Source organism: Lepisma saccharinum, chromosome 6 (genome assembly GCF_977018435.1).
Source record: "Lepisma saccharinum chromosome 6, izLepSacc3.1, whole genome shotgun sequence".
Lineage (NCBI taxonomy): Eukaryota > Metazoa > Arthropoda > Insecta > Zygentoma > Lepismatidae > Lepisma > Lepisma saccharinum.
This window is the reverse complement of record NC_139234.1, coordinates 53,725,757-53,747,398: the sequence shown is the minus strand read 5'-3', so window position 1 is coordinate 53,747,398 and position 21,642 is coordinate 53,725,757. Positions and strand designations below refer to the sequence as shown.

Genomic DNA, 21,642 nt, shown 5'->3' with positions numbered 1-21,642 from the left:
ATGAATCAAAAAATCAGTGCTCAATATTAAAGGAAAAGGAAGTGACTCAGACACCCAAAATCGCCATTTCCAAGTAAGACGATCAAGTCGCAAAGTCGCAAACTATAAGACGACAAAAAAATGAATGATTAGTCACATCTCGCAATTCTATAGATTGATCCGTAAAAATTGGGGAAGAACCTTTAAGTGTTTCCAAAAAGGAAGAAGAAATTAAAGATACCGATGCAGCAGTATCAAGCAATGCAAAAACTGGTTGTTGGTTTACAAGAATCCTAATTGTTGGCGTCGGATGACCCTCAAACAAAAACGGATACTCTGCATGGAGCAAAGGGGGGAATGAATTCACAACAGATGCCCCAGTATCATTTTGTACATTAGTCTCTTGCCCTATCGGTGGTGAAGGTTCCACCGCGGGCATACACGGATAAACTGAAACCGGTTCGTCAGGCGAATTATCGCGGACGAAAGAACTATCTGCAGAAAACGACTGCGTCGGGGTATCCCCAACCACCGGACATCGCTGACTATTCCACTTCAATTCGGGCTGCCATATGTTTTGAGCTAAAAGGAATAAATCCCGAATGGTCTGAGGACAGGAATGTCCCAAAAGTAACGAGCGAGCTGGAAAGCCGATACCCTCAGTAATCGTGTCGATTAACTGAGACTCAGACCATTCAGTGGGGAATGTTTGGCAAGCATCGTATATATCCCGAACGTAGGAATACAAACTTTCATTAGGTTTTTGCACTCTATGAAGGACTTTAATCTGAAAAGGTAGCAATAAGGAATGTGGAACCAATCGATTCCATGTCATTAATTTAAACAAGTGCCAAGGCAGTTTCTGTAAAAGGCCTTCCATCCAAATTTCCGTAAGAGGGGGCAAGGTATATTGTAAGGCCAATAACAAAATAGATTCAACATCCAAGAAATCCAAATTGATGATTTTATGTAACGTAAGCAAAAATGTAAACAGGGTATGTATATCTCGTCCATGTACTAAGGGTAAATCCTTAAAAAGGAAATTGATAGCATTACAACGCGCTAAATCTCGCACAGGGGTGTGGGGCTGGGGCAAGACCAGGACACGTACAAAATCCAAAGTGGATGGTGATGGTGGAGGTAAATGTGGCGGCGTATATGGAGGAGGTATAGTAAAGGTCATTTTGTGTAATGAAAAGGTAAAGACCCAAGCACAAAATAACAATATATGGAGATATACACAAGATGGATAGGGAAATACGTAAGGGAAATATAATGAGAGAACAACAATTGATTATTCAATAAAAAGAAAAAAAGGGGGGACAATATAAATGGGAGGGAAAAAAATTTTGATGTCCCGCAATTTCAAGACTGCAGCAAAGGTAATGTTCACACACCAGATCGATTGCAACCGTGCTCTGATACCAATTTTGTAATGATATAGTGGGGGTTAGTTGTGATCACTCGCGATATTTAAACTGGAAAGCGGCTGCGCGGCAATCACGACTTTAGACAATGTTTGAAGCCTCACACTATATATTACAAGTTACAATTTGTGTCACCCTTCTCGATCGACAGTGCAAGAGTCTACGAGCAATGCCGGCGAGAAACGCGAGACAAAGCCCTGTAATACAATATACACACAAATAGATATATATATATATATAAGCGTATGAATAAGGTCAAAAGGGTCCACCAACGAATGGCACACCGTGCTTTCTCCGTTGCGTTAATTTGTCCTCACAATTTTCTATAACACTAACTCTATTTGTCTACCGTGTCTACAATTGTCAAAATGGAACCTGGATTTCAATCATCTCTTAGACTCGTGTCTTGCGTTTTATGCACGCATTCGTTTGTTTACTACCATTTTCAAGTAAGGCAGAAAGGTCAATTTGTGTTTGTGAATCATCAACAAGACAACTACGTTAATCAATTACTATATGTATTTCATGAACACCAAAAAGCTCGTAAAATAGTCAAAACAGAACAATCAGCGTAAGCCAAAACACTATTCACATGAACGACGTGAGAGCACGTCAAATTTATAAACACGTCCTGCGTGTGCAATTAATTTACAACAGTTAACGAGCATCATTCAATCATGCGTAACAAAAATGCATATGCGTATATTACTTAAATCCCATTTAACAATCCACATTAGACAATCAACAAATACTTCCCAATTATTTCCCCTGTATGTTAATTGCGGTGCAAGTCTTCATTTAGATTATTACCCTGATTTACCTTACGGCATTATTTTTGCCATTCCTTAACATTAATCCAATTCTCCCGATTTAAATGCTACCGAGGAAGGTGTAAAGGAGGGAAAGAACATGCGTCCCGGATAAAGTGAAATGCGTTGCAGAGAACACGTAGATTTCTTTTGTTCGTATGCAAGGAAATTTAACCAAAGTCTTAGTTCGTAAAATCGGAACGTCGAATGGGCGGAACGACTACATTACCACGTCGACCAAAAATGCAATTGTTACGTTCGTAGATTCAAGGAAGTAAATGCGCGCAGGTCAAAAGTTCAATTTTTCGAACGCAATAAGTCTTTGGGCGACGGGAATAAGATGTGAATCAAAATTCAAATTAATAAATCACCCAATTCACTCTTCGACAATTGTGGCGAACAATTCTTATCCTTATTTCACGTAGCAGGACTAATGTAAAAAGATTAATATAGACTTTACTTTTGATAAAGGGGGGGGGGGGGAACGATCTGGAACGTTGGCACAATTATAAAGTTCTTGTAGCACAGCAGAGAGTTTATGTACTTATATAACAGAAAAGTTCAGCCTCAAAAAGGTCCTGCAATGCCGCACTCCAATCACCGTAATTATTCCCTTAGATGCAGTCCATTTTACGAGCGGCGAGCAATGAAGGCTTCCGTCTTCGCAGGCCTCAGGCTAGGTACGTCTCTCGCTGGCTTCTCGCGACCAAAGGGGGAGTGGTCAAGTTGCGTTCCAGTCAGTATCAGCTCCTCTGTTGCACTGCGAGCGGTTTTACGTCCAGCCCGTATATACCGAGTGCTCCGCAAGAGGCAGCACCGGTCGAGCAATCGAGGACAGCGGCCTCTGATGGCCGAAAATTGTACTATATTTTACGTCAATTTTTACCTTTTGTAGAGTTTATAATATTGAATATTAAAAACGTTACAGTACGTACCATGAAGGAGAGCAGATTAAGTGAATGGTCTCTGGATTGGTATCTACACATCGTGAAGAAGTTCAAAAGACAAAGAACTATTCATAAACAATTTATGAGAATTAATCAAGGCGAATCCAATTTATTTAAATAGTGGACTCAAGTCTGAACTTCTCAACAACGCCAAAATATTTTCAATTCAAAGGCAAGATGTGAAATCTTATTCACATCTTATATAATTATAATGTTTATCCTGGTACAGTTCGAGCCACTAAGTAACATGTGTCTCCATGCCATTGTTGCCAAACTTACGTTGGTGCAGCTCTAATGACTGACCATAGTGTTGCACAGGTCCTTGTAAAGGGCAAGCAAATTCATAGAAGGCCAATTCTTTTCCGATCGGCATTTGAAATACCTGCTCCGTATGTGTTGGTTGCCTACCCCTCCTCTCCGCTGTAGATGTGGCAACCAAGGCTTCAAATTCCCCTCGCAGTTGAACGGCGAGCCGCGGTAGCTCAGTCGTTGTCGGCCCCTGTGGCGGAGTGGTTATCACATCGCGCTACGACGCCAGGGGTCCCGGGTTCGAATCCTGGCTCGGACATGGATGTTTGAGATTGACTGTCCTGAAAAGTCCTGAAATTGAAATATGAATGAAATGATATGAGTGAATGAAGTGTGATGGGGGAAGCTTCCGCATAGGGGCTTTCCTTTGAGGAAAAAAAGTCGTTAGGGCGTCTGACTACCATGCGAGAGATCCGGGTTCGATCCCCGGGGGAGGGGAGGGGGGAACCGAGACTTTTTCAACCTGTTCAAGCGGTTGCGGCGTTCACCCAGCGTCGTAAAAAGTGGGTTACCTGGAGGAAACTCTGGGCGGTAAAGGCAGCCAAAGGCGTGGTGCTGATCACATCACCCCCAGCTCGGCCGAGATCAAGAAAGTGTGGGACCCTTCATGGCGTGGTACAAAGCACAGGGGAGCACTTTACTTTCTTTTAGATGAACGGCGAACTCTGGTTAGCAGAGAAAAAAAACACATGCTATCTCCAACGCTCTTGTCAGTGAGTGGAATCATTCACGTGATAGCTGCAAAGGTCTTCCAGCAGACGACAGATCACAGAAGCTGGAAAGTACGCAAATTCAGGTACAGAATAGATAGTAGGGCACAACATAAGAATGAAGATTATATCGAAGTGTTATTTTTCAGGTTTTGCATGGACTATGTATCACAGAGGTGCAATCACACGCCAAAATAGATTATTGTAACTTACCCAGTCGCAAGGAAAAACAACATTGGCACGTGCTGTGTCCGAAACTGAAGGTAAATAAATGCAATTCGATTTCCTTTCATTGACCAAGTTTCTTCATGTTTTGCTTATTCGTTGCACTGTTTTGACCGACTGATATGCATGAAATTCCAGCACAGCATAAGCTTTCTCAGCGCCTGTCGCCATCTTTACTTACTGCTCAGTGCTGCGCTCTCCCGACAGAAATCCGAAACACGCCTGCAAGGGAAGAAAACTTTAGTTTTTCTACATCACTGTCAAATTTCATGGCAATATGTCAAATATCATAGCTACAGCAAACTCATGAAACCGCTCCAATCATTTGTAATAACCCTGTACTTTGAACGTGAACAAATTATATTATATATACACCTTTGCATTCCACATCTGGAACTGGTTGTCGTATTTTTCATTTATTGCAAATTCCAAATTTCTTGGAAGTTTAAAAACGTTTTAAAATCAAATTCCTTTGAATTGTTTTCAAAACTGATATGTTCAACTCAAACTTTACATCTAAAAAAAAAAAGTGTTTATACTTGCTTCTGACAATCGTAAATAAAAAGTTCTCAATTTGTTGTTTTAATTTCTTCCTTTATAGTTATAATGTTCATAGAAAATGTTCTCACATTAAAAAATTATCTCCATCAGGATTTCTCTAACCTAAAGCATTGAACAAGTCTAGGTGCTTTTTTTCTGTTCAAATGTTGATTCTCAGGTTCAGTCTGTGGTGAGGGCACAAACTGCGTATTTCCGATCGCAGCTTCTATGGACCCAACCCAAGACCATCTTGAGGTTCAGGCCACAGCGCTCAGTCAAGACGTCATCATCTGGAGGCGATCGTCTTAACGCTGTAAAACCCCTTGTCGTAATTTTACCGTAGATAATTAAGGTATATTTATTTGATGAAGTTAAATTTTGACATTTACCCTCCCGACGAATATAGAAGAAAAATGTATAATATTGAATATTTAAGCCAAAATCTTCATTCAAGCCACCACAAAAATTTCTTACCATAGCACAAATAAAGAGTTGAAAACCGTTAGAAACTTCCTGGCGGAAAAATTTGAACATTGTATATCTTTGAAAAATATTATCTGGAATATTTGTCAGCTACAGTAAAACTCGTAACCGCTTTTGTACGAACTTTTGTATGTAAAATCAATTGATTAAATAAAATAAAAACATGTTAGGTTGACCGTAAACTTTCCAACTTACCTAATCAATTAAATTGTCTTTACCTTTACACAAAATTAATCAACCAGATAATGCAGATATTCTGCTTAGCTATACAATCTCAATACAAAAGCTTAATTTCTATATCCTTGCAGCAAAAGCGAAACAAATTGGTACAAGGGCAACGTTACATTTCTGTGAATAGAGACTAAACCTAAATCATTTGTCATATTGTAATTTCGATCCTATTGACTTTTTTGAACGAAAGATAATAAACAAATTGAATCTTTTCATTGTCGTTAGTAAGATCTGTGACAATAACTTAAGAGTTTCATTGAAAAAAGCAGACTAATATTTCGATCTTAGCGTTCACTTGGGATATAAACATTTGGAATATTTCCTTACTGTTTTTACATTCTGTTAATAACATCGTGAAGAATGTTAATGAATTATGATATAAATCACTGATTTAATAATCAAAGTCACGAACATTGAAGATTCACAAAGACAAAAAAATTAAAAGCAGTTCATATGAAACGGTTTTATAAAATTTAACACATTTATAGTTCATATTAACATAGCTAGGTAATAAAATGCTTTCTGTGTGAAAACATTTGTATTTGAAACGTAAGTAATATAATCTTGGATAGTATTACACACGAATATTTCATCGAAGTTCTTGTTACACATCGTACCCTTGTATTTGAATGTACAACATATCTTCCGATTAACATAAAGCGGGATAAAATAAGAATGTAAATGTACACATGTATCAACTTTGCCCCGTTGTATAGCTTTCTTTCATTAAGAACATTTTGAAACTGAAAATTTGTGTAGGCTAAATAATATGAAAATTTTATCGAATGCTTGCATAAAATTTACACTAACAAATTGCTTTAGTAGACACGAACGTAATATTTTAAACGTTGGCTAAATCTTGAAACAAATTAATTTGTAATCATAAACAATAATCTTAACGTTTACCAACGTTTGTAACAATTCAGGGTAAATTATTTGATATTTCTAAAAAAAATGTTGACAAGAGATGAAACATATTTAAGAGTATATTAGATGGTATTCTGTACACATGAAATGTTTACATCATGAACTATTACTCTTATTTATTTATGAGTATAAAACCTTTGTTACTTAACTTGTATCTTTTCGTAGGGACCGAATCACATGGAATTGCCCTAAACATTTCTCATTTTCAGCAACATGTTGAAGAAATGTGAACCTTACTCTCACCTTTTTCATCATAATTTCCTCTGCAATTGAGCATTTACACCATAACTCTTGCACATTTAAACATATTTACACGTCATATAAACTCGATTACAGTTCCTAAATTTGCATTACAATTCCATATTCACTAAAAAGGTCCAACATTGATTCCGAAGAAGCAAATTGAACATGGCGGCTATCTCGCCTCCAGTTGATGACGCTTAGTCACGTGACCGGAGCAAGCCATGAGGCTTTCATATTGAGAAGGTAATGCCCAACCCGATCATTTTTCTGTGCCTAAAATTGACCTTATACTTAACAGGTGTTTTATCTTATCCAAAATAAAATAAGCATAATTCCCATTGTTTCCTCAACTTATTTGTGTTAAGAAGTTAAGGAAAGATATTGATAGACACAGTATATTAATATCGAATGTGGCTATTAGTTTTTCCTATTCACTTAACTACTCCATTAACTTATTCTCAAATGAAAGGGCATTAAAAATTTCCGTTAACGTGGCGATCTCGTGGAGCCAGCCACAATTTCAAAAATGGACGTGAGACTACCTCACGCAGCAATTCTAAAATTGTCAGCAATGAATATCATGGAAGTGCATTTAATTGTCCGATTTTCTTCCATTTTAGACGAAGAAAAAATGCGTCAGGATCTTTGTCAATAAAATGAACGGCATTGAAAAGAATTATATCCTTCACTTGCTGAATGGCATCCGCGAGGAGGTTGCCTCTGGGATGTATAAAGCGCCAAATGGAACTTTGCCACCAGCTGCGAACATGATGCTCTTGGTATGTATTCAGGTGCTACACAAACACATACACACGCACCCCCCCCCCCCCACACACACACACTTACTTGCATGGAGTGGAGAATCTATATCCCTTTGAATGTAAATTTCGTCCAGTCTCCTTCAAGGGTCACATGCACACACACACACTCACTCACACAAAGAGTGTCGCGGCACAATATCATAAACTTACACAGTGTATCAAGACATCAAGACAAACAACTTTTATTGGTAACGCCAGGACGTAGCTAGGCTAATATGTTTGGGGGATGGCTATATATACCACATACATGTATATATTTATCTACATATATAACTTTAAATGACTAATAAATTATATATTCTTCTCTATATATTAATAATAATCATAACATAATATCAACCACACATGCATACAATTTCTGAGCCACATTAATTTTTCGTTAATATGTAGTAATTATTACTGTTGTTATATTCAACTTAATCTACATACGAAACAACCACAATAACTAAAACGGTCTACACGAAAATTTTTATTTAAGAAATTAATTTGGAGATTTTTAAAAATTTTAGGAACGGAAAATTGTTGAGTGCTGCCATGCGGAATTTTCGAGGGGTCAGTGCCCCTGACGGGCCCGGTTATCGACGTCCCTGAGTAATGTTTTGCTCGCTAAGGTCCCATTTCGAAACTACTAATCCACGAAAACGGCATTTTCCTACCCTGTATGTAACCGTGTGGTACAGAATCAATGTTGCCACTATCATTTATTTTAACTCGCATGCCCTAGTAAAAGTTTTAAAGTATTATACGGAGACAAAATTCTGCCAGCAGAGAACCTACAGGGTAAAGTCCCGTTATCCCGTCCTCCTTAAATCGTCCATGCATAATTAGCCATTTATTATGTTACATATCTGATTTTATGCTTTCTTAAGGTTTTCAGACTACATAGAATCACTGATCACACAGTCTGGCAGTAGCGCACTAAAGGTCTCCTTCATGGTATTATAGTAAGTCGCCTTGTCATCAAGGAGCCCCGATACTAGCTGGAGGCACATAATGGTTGAGATCCCACTTTTAAAACATTGGGCCCAGTCCCGAGTAGCTTGTCTGTGCGTAAAATGGACTTGAGACAAACTTCAAAGCTTCAGTAGCGTGCTAAAAATTTTGCTGTTTTCTTTCGGAAAAACATATGTCAGTGACAACCATGAATTTAGGCGCCTTGGCTACATCAGGATGGAAAGTGCTGTTTTTCGGGGCTTCGAAATGAGCGGTCAATCACAAACGGTCCAAAAGAAAACAAGAATTGGTGCTCGAGGGGGAAATTCTGTATCAGTTTACATAATAGTCAAAAAAATGTGGATCCAGAAACAAATAATATTGAAAGTTAAACAAAAAAGTAAAGTTTCATTAAATTAGGCACACACACGAGATGTAGCTACTACGTAGAACTATCAGCGAAAAATGCAGGCTCGGTCAGGACTCGAACCCGGGTCTCTGGCATTCCGCCGTGCCATTGCTTTTCTTTTTCCGGGACCCCTGGCATTGCAGCGCACTGTGCTAACCACTCCGCCACGGAGATCGACACCACTGAGCTACCGAGCCGGCCTAGTTTCGCTTGATTTTGCGCTTCCGCTGTTTTTCCTGTGTGGAATCGTCTCTGCCAGTGCTACCGCAACGTGATCTGTTGCCTTTGAAACACAGTAGACGTTGGCGTTGCCTCTATTCCTCCCAGCAAAATCAAGCGAAACTAGTCTGGCTCGGTAGCTCAGTGGTGTCGACCTCCGTGGTGGAGTGGCAAGCACAGCGCGCTACAAAGTCAGGGCTCCCGGGCTCGAATCCCGGCTAGGACATGGTTGTTTGTGTTTGTCCGAAAATGAGTAAAAACGAGAATACAGTAAAAATTGACATGCGTGAAAGTTTGAAAAATGTGTGAATGACGGGGGACACTGCCGAATAGGGGTATTCCTTAAAAAAAATAATAAAAAAAAAGTCGAGTCCTGGTCTAGCCTGAATTTTTCGCTGATAGTTCTATATAGTAAAGTTTGCTTCCAATTATTAATATTTGGCATAAAGTTTTAAAAGAGCATATTTGGTCAAAGATGATTATATTTTTATGAATATTGTACATATATTAAATATTGAGTTTGTAAATTTCTTTTTACATTAGAAATGGGACAATACTTTGGAAATGTTTGCTCAGGCTTGGGCAGAATATTGCATTCCTAGTAAAGGTGGTGCTCCATGCATGGATACCGGTGAGTAGAAAGAGAGAGAGACTGAGAGATTCTTATAAGCTACACCCATCTATATTAATTATATGCAATGTAAATAATATAAATAAAACACCAAGCAGGCGTGCAAGTAAAACAAGGTAGAGGTCCGACAACTTCAAAATTTTCTGCAATTTCAAAAATGTTTCAGAAAATCTCCTTGTTTTACCTGAAATTGGACCTACATTTTCACTGCACCAAAGGTAACGCTGCATTTGCCAAGCGCGGCATGGAAACCAGGAAGGAACAAGCATTATTTTGCCAACGCTGTTTTCAGCACAGACCGTATGGTTTTAAATAGCTACTCCTCGCCCTCCTCGAGTAGAATCTGGGAGGAAACCCGGTCGTCAGAAGGGTGCAAAGAAGCAGGGGTACCCATCCCCCCCCCAAGGTCCATGACGCACTCCCCCCAACCGTTTATGCTGAATTAAGTACTCAAATTATTATTGTCAGACAAAATTTGCGGAAAAATATAATACGAGAGGTGCAACCACGAATTTTTATCTTGGGGGGGGCAACAAGTACCAGGATAAACGTACAAATAATAATAATAATAATAACAGTAATAATAGCTTTATTACTAATACTAATACTACTACTGTTGCTGCTGCTGCTCCTACTACTACTACTACTACTACTACTACTACTACTACTACTACTACTAGGCTGCTGCTGCTGCTGCTGCTGCTACTACTACTACTACTACTACTACTACTAGGCTGCTGCTGCTACTACTACTACTACTACAACAACTACTACTACAACTACTACTACTACTACTACTACTACTACTACTACTACTACTACTACTACTACTACTACTAGGCTGCTACTACTACAACTACTACTACTACTACTACTACTACTACTACTACTACTACTACCACCACCACCACCACCAGTAATAGTAGTAGTATCAAATACGTTATTATCCTCATAAATTTCGCAAAAAGGGGGGGGGGGTAGAAGTCTGTGCTAAAGCATTTGCTTGGAACAAACGGTTTGAAATATTTTTTCAACGTCGTCAATTTCACATTAGCTAATAATGGAAATCAAGCACACAAACTGTATTTTTGAATGGCAGAAAATGAATGATAAATGCATTCCAAAGATACGTGTGTAACTTTCATATTCAACATATGTTTTACACATATGTAACATGGAGCGACATAAAATAGAAAATACATATGCAACAAGCTACCACTAAATTGTGTACGTATTCAAAGCTTATTCAATACAAATATACAACACATATTAATTAAATATACTACATCACAGATAACAAGTAGAATGCGAGCGAAGCGAGCAAGAAAATGTTTAGATCCAATTTTGGCAATTGAAAACAATATTGATTTAATAGGTTAAATAATTGATAATTGATTAAATAATTTCACTGGACGACATGACATTCTCTCTTTTACATTTTTAGATCATTCGGTCATCATCATCAGTCATTAGACTCCCGCCCCCCTAGCTACAGCTCTGAACTTGACGAAAACAAGAAAAGCAGATAATGCGAGCAAAGCAAACAAGAAAATTTTAGAAAATGTATTTTTATTTGCATTAAATTTGAAATCGAAGGGGGTAATTGGTCCTCTGTGCCCCCCCGCAGGTGCCCTAGGCCGTCATAGTTTGCCCCTAATAAGGCGCAAATAATATCACGGGGCGCCAAGGCATTCTCTCTTTCACAAGGGCCTCTCGATGGCATGCAGTGATAGCGTCGTCGCCTTGTAATGAAGGCGACCAAATCAACCAATCAATCAATATCTTCCACAACTTTTTTTCATTTTGATCATTCGGCGCCCATGACCGACTCCCGCCGTCCCTAGCTACACCTCTGAACTTGACGCAAACGAGAAAAGCAGATAATGCGAGCGAAGCAAGCAAGAAAATTTTACAAAATAAATTTTAATTGCATAAAATTTGAAATCGAAGGTGTAATTGCTCCTCTTTCCTCCCCTGCATGTGCCCTTGTCCGTCAATGTTTGTCCCCCCCCCTCTTGCCTCCTAGAATTGACTTCTGACGAAGGTTGGGGGAGGCAATGACCCCCTGTGGTTGCGTCACTGTATAATACAGACATATTTAAGCAATATATGGTTACTTTAGATACACTGCCATTGTCAGTCAACCTTATTCTGCACAGCTTGTCTGCTCGACTAACCTTGTATTAATGCGAAAACCAGCCTCCCCCCCCTCCATCCAAACCGATTCTAAAGGCATGAGAGGTGGTGTTTCATTTCAACCATATCGCCGCGATCACCCACAAGTGGGTAGAAAAATTAAACATAATAACCCAAACTAAAAATCAATAACAAGTCAATCAAACTATACGATTCCCCCCCATTTTTGTGTGAAGATGTATAGAATTGGTATAAAATTTTTGGAGAACGATCAGTGGCTTAAACATTTAACTGACCTCTAAGTTATTTGCATAATTTAGTTAAATTCTGGTTTGGAAGCTTGTTTGCATAATCTGTAATGAGCAATTTGTCATGTGTTAATATATGAAAAAAAAGTTGGTTTATTGGCGGTAAACGACGTAACTGGAGAATACGCCACTGAGACAGACAGAGAGAGAGAGAGAGAGAGAGAGAGAGAGAGAGAGAGAGACAAAGAGAGAGAGAGAAAAATAGGGTATTTATTTCGAAACTGGCAATAATACTAATTTAAAAAAGGGTGAATATTTTCACAGAGCTCCGCGACGTTTACTCCCAACTGAGAGAGAGAGAGAGAGAGAGAGAGAGAGAGAGAGAGAGAGAGAGAGAGAGAGAAATAGGGTATTTATTTCGAAACTGGCAATAATACTAATTTAAAAAAGGGTGAATATTTTCACAGAGCTCCGCGACGTTTACTCCCAACTGAGAGAGAGAGAGAGAGAGAGAGAGAGAGAGAGAGAGAGAGAGAGAGAGAGAGAGAGAAATAGGGTATTTATTTCGAAACTGGCAATAATACTAATTTAATAAAGGGTGAATATTTTCACAGAGCTCCGCGACGTTTACTCCCAACTTTTTCTTTTTTTGGCTTGCTCTATACCCATTTTGCCTCGGCGCTTGTGGCGCCTCCTTGTCTTCCCCCATAGGTGCTGCTGTGTCTATCACAATCTCTAATCATAACGCATCCTCATTAGTCAAAAGTGGCTGAAAAGCGATGTAAACTAACAAAAATACAGATCCCTCCAGTCTTCTTATTTATCAGTCGGTGCTGTAACTTCATATGCACTACTTTTTCATGTATCCAATGTTTATTTTAGGAGAACGAAAAAAGGCGGATGGTTATGACTAAAATCCATTTGATATTAGTCGACTTCCAAATGAACTAGAAAAATGGCAGTTTAAATAATGATCAGCATACGATTTTTATACCAAAGCGATAAACAAAAAATTGTTCCCCGAACTTTAAAGTTCGACCCCCCCCCTCTTACTATAGATATTCTGTGCCAATCTAAGACTTAATATTGATATCCAATATTTGGATATGCCCTCCCAAGAATTCCCCCAAATTTAATGCTCAATCCCTCGTACTAGAATTCCCATCCATAATAATCTAAGACTAAACATTGATATTCAAGAATTGTACGTATATTGTCTCCCCTCCCAGAACTTACCTGAGAATTTAAGACTTAATATATAAGAACAGGACATTGCCCCCCCCCCTCAAATAATACCTATTACCCGTAGCTTAGCAGTATATTTGCAGCACATGAATTGATTGTTAATTGTTAACGAAGTTAACTTCTGTCCAACGCTGTAGGTGCTTATTAGTCAAATTTATATAACAAAAATTACAAAAGAACCCCCCCCCCAAAAGGTGGGTGGAAGCAACCTGCGTCCGCAAACCAGTCCGTGGGTACCTCTGCTCCAAGGACGTATTGAGGGGGGTGGGGCTAGGTTCAGACCTCCCCGAAAGACTTACCAAATACTAAAAAATATAATGAAAATATACCTTTCAGCATAACTGTACTCGAGTGTACTATAATCGATGGTTATTTATTTCCTATGAACTTAGAAGGCAAGGGTTATTATTATATTTATTATTATTATTGTATTTGGATCATACTGCTTTGCAGAACAGTGCAAAAGAAGATTTATGCACACTACTACTAATAATATGCAAAAAAAATATTAATCAGGAACTTTACTTTTCGTCAACTGGATCTAACATCATTTTTTTTTATTATGTGATAAATATTCAATTCTTCATCTATTTGACATTAATTTTCCTTGTATTTATACAAATTTTGGTGATCTTAAGTACACGCAAGCTAGATAATAAATATATGATGTTATATCTATATTCTTATACCATCTTTTAACGTATTCGTAGTAAAAAATACAATATTTATAATATTTACATATTCAATCAATATTTTATTTAATTATAGCTTATTTTAATTTAAACATTATTATTATTCAGACACTTGGTTCGGACACCCCTTCCCGAATTATATTTCTAGATAAGTGCTACTATGCTCCACAGTTTTTCATGTATGTCTATAGTTTTAAAGTGGCAGATCCTACTGACTTAGCACAAAAATATTTCCTTTCAGTCACACAACGAGTACGGCCTATAGTTTTTTACAATAAGAATGCGACTTCTTCTCACACAGCATCATGGAAGTTCTATAAGCAGCAACTGCTGAACCAGTTCGATAACTTCCGTTTAAGTCTTATACCTTACTATATGTAAGTATATATTCTACTACACTCGTATATATACATACTTACTGCCTGTGACTTTGGTATGATATATTTTTAAAAAAATTATCTAACGAAAATCTGTTCCAGGCCCGCTTTAAGCTTAACGCCCACTGAGACGCGGAGAAATGTGGTAACAGAACTTCTGTTGACTGCTTCTATCAGGCCCGTACCCAGGTTTTTTTTTTGGGGGGGGCAAGCCCGAAACTTTGGTTATATATATATATTGGTGGCCGCCATATTGAATTAAACTCAACATTTTTAAATGGGAAGGGGTGATGTGCATAGGCGCCAATTTCTTCAGAGATTTGGGGGCGGGGCAAAGCTAAGTAAAGCATAAATACTGATTTATTTCTCTTTGCGGAAGGAGCAAAGTTTTTTTTTTTTAAGTTGGGACCTAATGCACTTGAGTTAACTTTTGAAAAATAGTAATTACAATAACTAGACTTGACAACAAAACATATATATCAGGGTACATAGAACTTTATTAGCTGGACAAAAAATTCACTGTACTACTGTGATGATGTAATTATACAACATATAATACTTTACATGTAACTTTTGACTGAGAATTTGATTATCATATTAGGTTTATAATACAGTACCTTTATAGGAGTTCAATATCTTTACACATATTTACATAAAAAAGGAAGGCCCAAGATAAAATTTTCATCCAGGTGAGGTCGATTTTTGGCACCCCAACTGTCCACCCTGTCACCCCCCGCCTCAACTTTCTACCCTGATCCTACTACTTTCCACCTTCGGCCAATAAAAAAAACATGACTGTGTAGCATATTTACGGTTTTAACGACGATAAATAATAGCCTTGTTTTTTTAATGACTTAATGTCAAATAACGCGTATATTGTAGGTTGATATCAAAACAGTTGTCTCTTAGTCTAAATTGCTACATGATTTTGCACCTACATTTGTCATTGAGAAGTAACTTCAATTAATTTTTCTCTACGCAAATCCAACTCTTTATAAAACAAATATCCACATTGATGTAATCAGAAATAAAGATTTGGCTTTACTAAAATCCCGGTCTGGTGCAGTCGAGGCAATCGTCGCCCGGCCCTTAAGCCACACACATACTCGTATTGTTTTGAACGTTGGTTAAGCATTGGTATAAATCTGTAACACTGCAACTTTCAGCCACATCAATGCAGTATGAAGTAGCACACACTTGTTTACAAGTACATGAATAAAAAACAAAAAAAACTAATCCTGATTATATAAAATATTTTCAACTTTTACTTGACTTTTTCCGAAGGGAAGCAAAGGTGCCTATCTTGCAATGGACTGGCTCATTCAAGAACATGAAGACTACAGTATTCCCATGCTTCTTCCTCTATTCTCGCACATATTCATTCATAATTACTTTAATACATTGTCGGTTTGAAAAAGGAAATAATGAAATAGTAAACGCACATGCACAAGGAAGACACTCAAACTGAGTGATTATTGATTCTGCCCATTTCACAGTAGAATCCTGCGTAATTTCCCACCTGTTGTGTGCGAAGTTTCTGTGTGCAAAAGTTATGTGATATGTTGAAAGTTATTTTGGCCCTCTATAAAGGAGGGCCAAACGAGAACTGGAGGGGCCCGGCCTCCTGCACCTCCCTCTCGGTTTCGGTGTTATTTTAGTGAAAATGTTGGAAAATTTCGCCGCGCCCCAGTAAGCCAACCACGGCGCCTCAGGACGTCGCGGCCCACACTTTGGGAACCACTGATGTAAACAATGGATTTTTAATTTTAGATCTTAATAACTGTAGTGGTATCATGTGGATAAAAAATATATATACCTACTCTTTTGATTTTTTCTTTCCCATAGTAAATCCAAATTCAAAAAGCGCTCGTATACACGGATATCTGCAGTCATGTGGCATGATGCGCAATATGTCGGATGTGGTTACGTTAGAGCCGAGACTAAAAGGAGGAAAGGAAAGTATGATTTTCTTGTCTGCAATTTGGCACCTTCCAACCTCAAAATTGGTGCGCCAATTTACGAAATTGGACAGCCATGTTCCAAATGTCCCGCCGGAACACTGTGCAGGTTGAACTCGCGAAGTTTGTGTGCGGACAATGGCTCTGGGACTCTTGCTGCTGTCTACTCGTCATTTGTGGTCGCCGTTCATGCATCCTCTGTTTTTCAATGGGTAAGTCTATCGGCTGCACAATTTTGCACGCGCTGTTTGAAAACTTGATTTTATGCTTTGGGTGGAGCCTTCGAACTGAAGTCACATTATTTTAGATAAATACAACTTGCTGAACGTAAGAGGTAGAAAGCGAACCAAAATAAAATAAATAAAAGAGGAAAATAAAAGAAGGAAGATTGTTCTCTTTTTAAAAAAATGACTAAGATATTTTTCATAGAATCTCAATAAGAAGGTTTAAGGCAATTATTTTCAGTTTTTTTCAATGTAAAAACATAAAGAACAGTAACTGTACTTCCAATAACTGTCCAAAGCTAGCTACCTAACTTACTCAGACATGTAACAGTGGGAAGTAATTTTCACATGGAAAATATGCATGTGAGTATGTTAGGCAGGATTCAGGCTCCAGATTAGGCACAAGATCATCATCTCAGACACGTTTTCGAAACTGTACAGTCGATAACCTTACCGATGATTATTTATGATTGTCTCAAGATGAAATTTACACAGTGGGCCTTTCTGATATATTTGACGTCATTGACTTTCTGAGCAATAAAATTACCGGTATTATAATTTTAACAATTGTGTGTAAATTTCATCTTATTATTTTGTAGGATTCGAAAATGCGTGTATTATTCGTATTACACTTCATATTTAAGTAATTTGATTTTTGTTTTTATTTAGCATCGCTCCTCTGGCACTTTTGGCTAATCGCGAATATGAGATGATGAAATTTACTAGGGAACACTCACAAAGAATCCACATCACCAGACCAGATTCGAACTCGCGGCCCCTGGCGTCGTAGCGCGCTGTGATAACTATTATGCCACAGAGCGGCAAATTTTTAAATGATAATACAGAATAAAATAATTAATAATAAGACCTAAAACAAGCTATTGTACCAAAGTACAATACACATTTTAAAATCTTGTAAAGGTACCTTTCTTGTGATGCAAATAATAATAATAATAAAATATGTAATATTTTACCATCGATTTTGATGTAAGTTTGTGAATAATATTCTTCAATTGGTACAGACCGTGTTAAAAATGTGAACATAAACATTGGTTCCCACGGAACTTCCGGTTTAGGTCAGTCCCCGTTGTTTGCAGTAAGTACAGTTCACAAATATACGAAGTAAAAGAAATAAGCAAGGGGTTCTGGGTTCGATTCCCGGTGGAGGCACAGAGTGGTTCGGATCCCATTTTAAACTGTAGGTCCAGTCCCGATTATCCGTACTGTGCATAAAGTGGACTTAAAACACCAAATCAATCAGTCAGTGCCGGATCTACAAGTCTTGCCCCCCCCCCCTCCCCGCACACACACACACCCATCCAACTCAAAATTTTTAAAAGAGAAGGGGGTTATGTGATAGAACACTGTTTTCTCACACCTGGAAAATGATACATTTGTTACTATCATGTAGTCATAACTTTTTCCTGATCAAAGACTGGTTGAAGAAAACCTTCACTACTGCATTTCTCGTGAAATTCTAGCCTAATTTGATTGTACTCAGACTGCCACGCGGGAAACCCGGGGTGGGCAATCTAAGGTCGGAATTTTTCCGGCTTCCCCCCCCCCCGGCATAAAGCGGCTCTAGGCCCCACCCAGCCTCAAATCAAATGGTTTTGGGGCGAAGGGGTAAAGGCGGCGGCAGCGTGGTGCTGATCACACCCCTCCAAGATAACCGACATCGAAAATATGTGGAGCCCTACCCCCACATTCCCTAATGGCACGTTGCTATATGCACAGGAAACTTTGACTTTTCTCTTACCTGTATATATTGTATTCGTTCCTGTACCCCTGGGCAACTACGTTTATTTATTACCTACGCAAACCCTCTACTATGTCAATGGCTAAGGGCCCCTAAAGGCTTACTTGTCTCCGCCTCCCCCCCCCCCCCTCCCGCAATGCGGGGTTTTGCGGATTGTAGATCCGGCACTGCAATCAGTTCTCATCAGTTGTGCGACGATAGCTCCACAGACTGACGATAGTCAAGAAAAGTGTGAGGGGTCCCGGGTTCGATACCCGGTGGAGGCACAAGTGGTTCGGATCCCACTTTAAACTGTAGGTCCAGTCCCGATTAGCATTACTGTGCATAAAGAGGACTTAAAACACCAACTCAAATCAAATCAAGAAAAGTGTGTTCACTTCTTACCATCCAGGAGTGAACTTGTTGAATCCTTTGGATGAGCAACTGCGGTTCAGATCATTAGTAAAAACCGTTTCTTCTTTAAAAATAACAAAAGTGGTGTGATACGTTTAATGTGTTCAACGAAAGTTCGACTTGCATTGTATATTTTAAAACCAGAGGGTAGATGGCAGCACTAATTATAGTCTAATTAAACGTCTATTTTTTCTATTACCTTACATAATCTCATACGCTTGATCATACGGAAGTAGGCTACAAACGAAATATAATAATTCGTTCTTCTGATTGCTTCGCAACAAAATGGTGATTTAATTAAGACTGAACCACATATATTTGTTTTGTGACGAGAAAGTGCTCATAGATTTCATCAATTAATATTTAAAGATATGTTGTAGAGTTATTTGTTCAGGTATATTCAGACATACAAGTTCTCATGTATTTATTCTCTCTATGTCCTTCGGAAACCTATCATGTGATTCTTGACCCAATAAATTTGTTCCTTTTCAAACTGTGCAACCATGTGCACCCTGTTTCCCTCTAATATAATCTCCACTTCGCCCTTTCATATTAACCTTCATAGAACCGTCAGCGTAACCGGATGTTCGAGGGGAACCAGATGAGTGCGCATGCTCAACAGTAGCTCAGCCTTTAACACCGTCTATAGCTATTATTTTTATGACATAAGAATCACCAAAATATCCCAAAAAATATGCGATTATGGCCTAAAATTTTCATAAAATGCCCTAACAACAATTCAATTGTTAAATAATGAACTGTGTTTTCCTTATGAGTAGAGTTAGGATTTGTATGTAATTACATATTCTATTCCTTTCTAGATACATACCTTGCACACGAAAATGTCAACGAATTATGTAACTGATATCATTTTGCATAAGTTTCATGTTACATATTTTTTACATATTTGCCAGTATATTACATATTTTACATATTTGCTAATTTACTTTACATAAAACAACATATTTCGGCATTTTCCCCCTATTTTGATCCTTTTTCCTATATTTTCGATCTCTGAAACATGATGAAGAAAATTTGTAGGTACTACATATTTAGCTACTACATATTCTTTTGATAATACATATTTAGGTACATATTTTGTCAATTACTGTTACATATTTATGTACATATTTTGTACTTTGATATTACATAAAAATCCGGGCTCTACTTATGAGCTGTAAGATTTATGTAGCATCGGATTACAATATAAACACTCATAACCCTCACAATCAAGGTACCCTTGCAAGGTACCTCACAATTATTTAGACGTCATACAGTCATACTATCATAAGACCAGAATCAATGGCGGCGCCAGGATTAATCATACGGGGGTGCTGAGGGGGTGCGGAATAAAATTTAGGGAGTGCGATGTTGAAAATAAAGAAAGCATGAAATATTCATGCATGTTTTAGGAAAGATGCAACCACGAATTTTTGTCTGGAAAGGGGTCAAGTACCAGGTAAACGTGCCAATAATAATAATAATAATAATGATATTATAATTATTATTATCATTAGCAGTAGCAGTAGTAGTAATAATAGTAGTGGTATCAAAGACGTTATTATCCTCCTAAATCACGCAAAAAGGAGAGCAGTCTGTGCTAAAGCATTTGTGTTGGACAAACGATTTGAAATATTTTTTCAACACATTAGGCTACTAATAATTGAAAACAAGCACACAAACTGTATTTTTTAAAGAAAGAAAATGCATGACGAATAAAATTCTTTTGTAGATATGACATGTATAACTTTCATGTACAACATATGTTTTAGACATATGCAACATGGAGCGACATAAAAAATAAGAAAATACATATGCTATATGTTAAGACTAAATTGTGTACGTATTCAAAGTTTCTTTAGTACATACATATATAACATATTATTTAAATCCATTACATAATTAATTTTTCCGTGTCGACCGAAAGTGAAAGTGGACGGACGTGTTTAAATCTGCTCCGTGGAACCGCGTGCCTAGCGAAGAGATGGGGGTGTCGACCGAGACCTGGCGCTGCCGTATAGGAATGTACATGGGAAAAGTGCCTTCGAAATGTCAAGCGACCGTGGGGTGCAGTTTTGGATTCAAACAGTGTTTCTTTGCTTACGGACTAGTTGTGCTAGTGTTATTAGTGATTGGAGGCGTGGAACCAAACCCTGGCCCAAGTGACGAAATGAAAGAAATCAAAGAAATGTTCCGTGATCTCAAAGCGTCTCACGAATCACTTGTTACCGAAGTTCGACAATTCAACGACGCACTTAGAACTCTGGTCGGTAGAGTGGATGTCCTCCAAAGTGACGTAGGTTCGCTTACAAAACGCGTAGAAGAACTGTCGGAGAACAATAGATGGCTTCAACAAAGGCTGGATGATCAGGAAGATAGAAGTCGTCGGGATAACCTAGTGTTTTACGGTGTCGATGAGGATTCCCCGGGAGAAGACTGGGCAGAATCCGAGTCCAAAGTACGTCGAATTATACAAGACAAGCTGAGCATAATTCTGCAAGAGGATGACATTCAGCGAGCTCATAGGATAAACACGAACAGCACGCGAGGCCCACGCCCAATCGTTTGCCGCTTTTTACGGTACAAAAAAAAGGAAGAAATTCTCAGGTGCCGCAACAAACTAAAAGGTACAAAAATATATGTTGAACATGACTTTTGCTATTCCACTCGGAAGGAGCGCCAGGGACTGCTGGAACATATGCACAGTGCCCGGAATGCTGGTCGTAGAGCCTACATTAGTTACCGCCACCTCGTTGTTGACAATGTC

General features: G+C 38.4%; 1 protein-coding gene across 1 annotated transcript in view; it reads left to right on the top strand.

Moving 5' to 3' along the window:
* LOC145989074 (venom allergen 3-like) overlaps positions 1–20,613 on the top strand; it is a 29,570-nt gene extending 8,957 nt beyond the window's left edge. Inside the window, exons 2-7 of the mRNA XM_083124369.1 lie at positions 4,331–4,444; positions 7,451–7,609; positions 9,756–9,843; positions 14,406–14,541; positions 16,387–16,711; positions 20,608–20,613. Of these exons, the coding sequence (XP_082980495.1) occupies positions 4,331–4,444; positions 7,451–7,609; positions 9,756–9,843; positions 14,406–14,541; positions 16,387–16,711; positions 20,608–20,613 (828 nt within the window). The remainder of the gene's footprint in view (positions 1–4,330; positions 4,445–7,450; positions 7,610–9,755; positions 9,844–14,405; positions 14,542–16,386; positions 16,712–20,607) is intronic.
* The last annotated feature ends 1,029 nt before the right edge of the window (positions 20,614–21,642 follow it).